Source organism: Impatiens glandulifera, chromosome 1 (genome assembly GCF_907164915.1).
Source record: "Impatiens glandulifera chromosome 1, dImpGla2.1, whole genome shotgun sequence".
Taxonomy (NCBI): domain Eukaryota; kingdom Viridiplantae; phylum Streptophyta; class Magnoliopsida; order Ericales; family Balsaminaceae; genus Impatiens; species Impatiens glandulifera.
This window is the reverse complement of record NC_061862.1, coordinates 45,629,975-45,632,256: the sequence shown is the minus strand read 5'-3', so window position 1 is coordinate 45,632,256 and position 2,282 is coordinate 45,629,975. Positions and strand designations below refer to the sequence as shown.

At 28.4% G+C, this 2,282-nt stretch overlaps 1 protein-coding gene across 1 annotated transcript; it reads right to left on the bottom strand.

The window, feature by feature from the left end:
- Window positions 1-244: 244 nt before the first annotated feature.
- LOC124926606 (cell wall / vacuolar inhibitor of fructosidase 1-like) lies at window positions 245-766 on the bottom strand. The gene has a single exon (XM_047466862.1). The coding sequence runs from the start codon at window positions 764-766 to the stop codon at window positions 245-247; it is 522 nt and encodes a 173-aa protein (XP_047322818.1).
- Between the last annotated feature and the right edge of the window lie 1,516 nt (window positions 767-2,282).

Below are 2,282 nucleotides of genomic sequence, written 5' to 3'. Positions count from 1 at the left end.
CACATAAAAGTTGAAAATGCAACGTTTATACCTTTTGACTTTTAAACTTTTAAAGTTAAATTAAGTTAAGACTTATATAGGCCAAATTTATTTTTTCAGATAGGGGCGCGAAAAAACGTTAAAATAATCCAATTATAATAAAAGATCTTTTAGAATTTCTTGCATGCATAAATCAACAATTTGTATTATTCCTTACTTTTAAGTGTATAGATGTAAATAACTATACTGAATGGGTTGAGAAAATTCACAACAAATTCCTTATTATGGCTCTAGCCACAACAGCCAAGTCACGAATTCTAGTATTTAAGGCAGAAATAGGAGAAACTGATGAACCAAATGCACTCTTGCAACTATCAGCCACTTGTGCAGTACCAACCATTCCATCTTCAGCAAACTTGGGGACTCCTCGAATTGCATGTTCTGTTTCTGGTACAAGATCACTTAAAACGAACTCATAATTATCTAGACAAGAGCTTAAAGGCTTTATGAGGCGTGGCCTTGAATGTTGTAATCGTTTGATTTGATTAATTCCCACATTTATATTTTTCTTGATTGCATCTACAACAATTAGGCCTAGTCCCGCAACATCTTCACTCTTGCTTCGTGGGTCTGATTGAAGTGTCCTGAGACAGAGCTTGAAAATCTGTGTGTGTTTGCATGTTTGGATTATGAGATTATCATCCCCCATTACAATTGATAATTGAAGTGAGGAAAGGAGGGCTAAGAATGTGAAACCTATGATGACTTGGGGTATAGAAGAAGCCATTATGCTTGTGGATGGCAAATATTGGGGATTGGATTCACAAAAGGAGGACGATAGTTGAAGAAAGTTCTTTCTAATAGACATATATACTGGTTGTTTTGTTCTTCTTTTTATAGTAGATATGCTTGATTAATTCATGTTAAGATACTTATCAATTATCTTAAAATAATGATGATAAAGATGAATTGTTTTTAGTAATAATATAAAAAGGGATAATCAATACGCCATTGCCTAATCACTAAAGTGTTGTCTATCAAGAAAACTAACAAATTTGGAAACTAGGGATAAAAAAAGGAGAAATAATTACCTTATAAATTCTAATCAAAAGGATAATCAATACGCATTGCCTAATCACTAAACTGTTGTCTATCAAGAAAACTAACAAATTTGGAAACTAGGGATAAAAAAGGAGAAATAATTACCTTATATAATAATTTTGGCAATCTTTAAATTTTTTATAAAACAAAATAATATATCTATAAGATATTGACACAATATTCTAATATTACGATAATATATTAAATTATTTTTTTTATAAATTTAATATAATTTGGTTTATATCAAGTTAGAATAGAGATAGAATAGAGAAGATGGTATAAAATAATATATTGTATTACATAAATTATTTATAATATAAATATATATAGATTTTATTAATTTTATAAAAAAATTAATATAATACTATAATTATTATAGTTATATTTTAATTAAATATTATTATATTAATTTTCTTAAAAAATTAATGTTGTTGAGTTCCATTACTATCATGAGTTTGGACAATATGGACAAGAAAATATCAAAGTAAAATAAAAATATACAATAAGAAAAAAAAAGTCTAAAAAAATAGGGTTAGATATTTAGAGTTTCGACAAGACGATCGGACAGTCAAACTATATCGATTTTGGCTAGAATCACGGGTGTTGAATTCTAGCGGCGTTACTTTATATTTTGTTAAGACTTCTTTTAAATACTTATTTGAGTATGTCAATTATGTGAGATCTGTTGTATTAGTGAACCTCTAAGGTACTTTAGCGTAACTCACTATAATATAATAAAGTTGTTATAAGAGACCTACGGGATATTTGGTTTTTTTCTTATTGGATTTTCACGCTAAAATTGATGTGTCTATATGTGCTTGATTTTATTTATTCAGATATTTGGTCTGGTTTCTTTATTATCACATTGTGACATACAAAAATGGAAATAATAATTATTCCACAATTGTTATCTGGTATTTTTTCCAACAAATAGTATTAAAACATTTGACTCATCAAATTTCTTGTTTGTCAAATGCATGAGCAAAATTGGATCGGGATGATTAAAATAATCTCGACGAACTTTTCAATGTGAAAACGCAAGATTCTCAATTTTCTTATTTACAGAGATTTTTTTAGTCCTATACAATGCATGACAAAGCTAGACACGATAATAGATGAAGATTGAAAAATTAGAATTGAAAAGTAGCTACTACGATGAGTTAGTGGGTTGACCAAAATATTTCCCACCAGATTATAGAAGA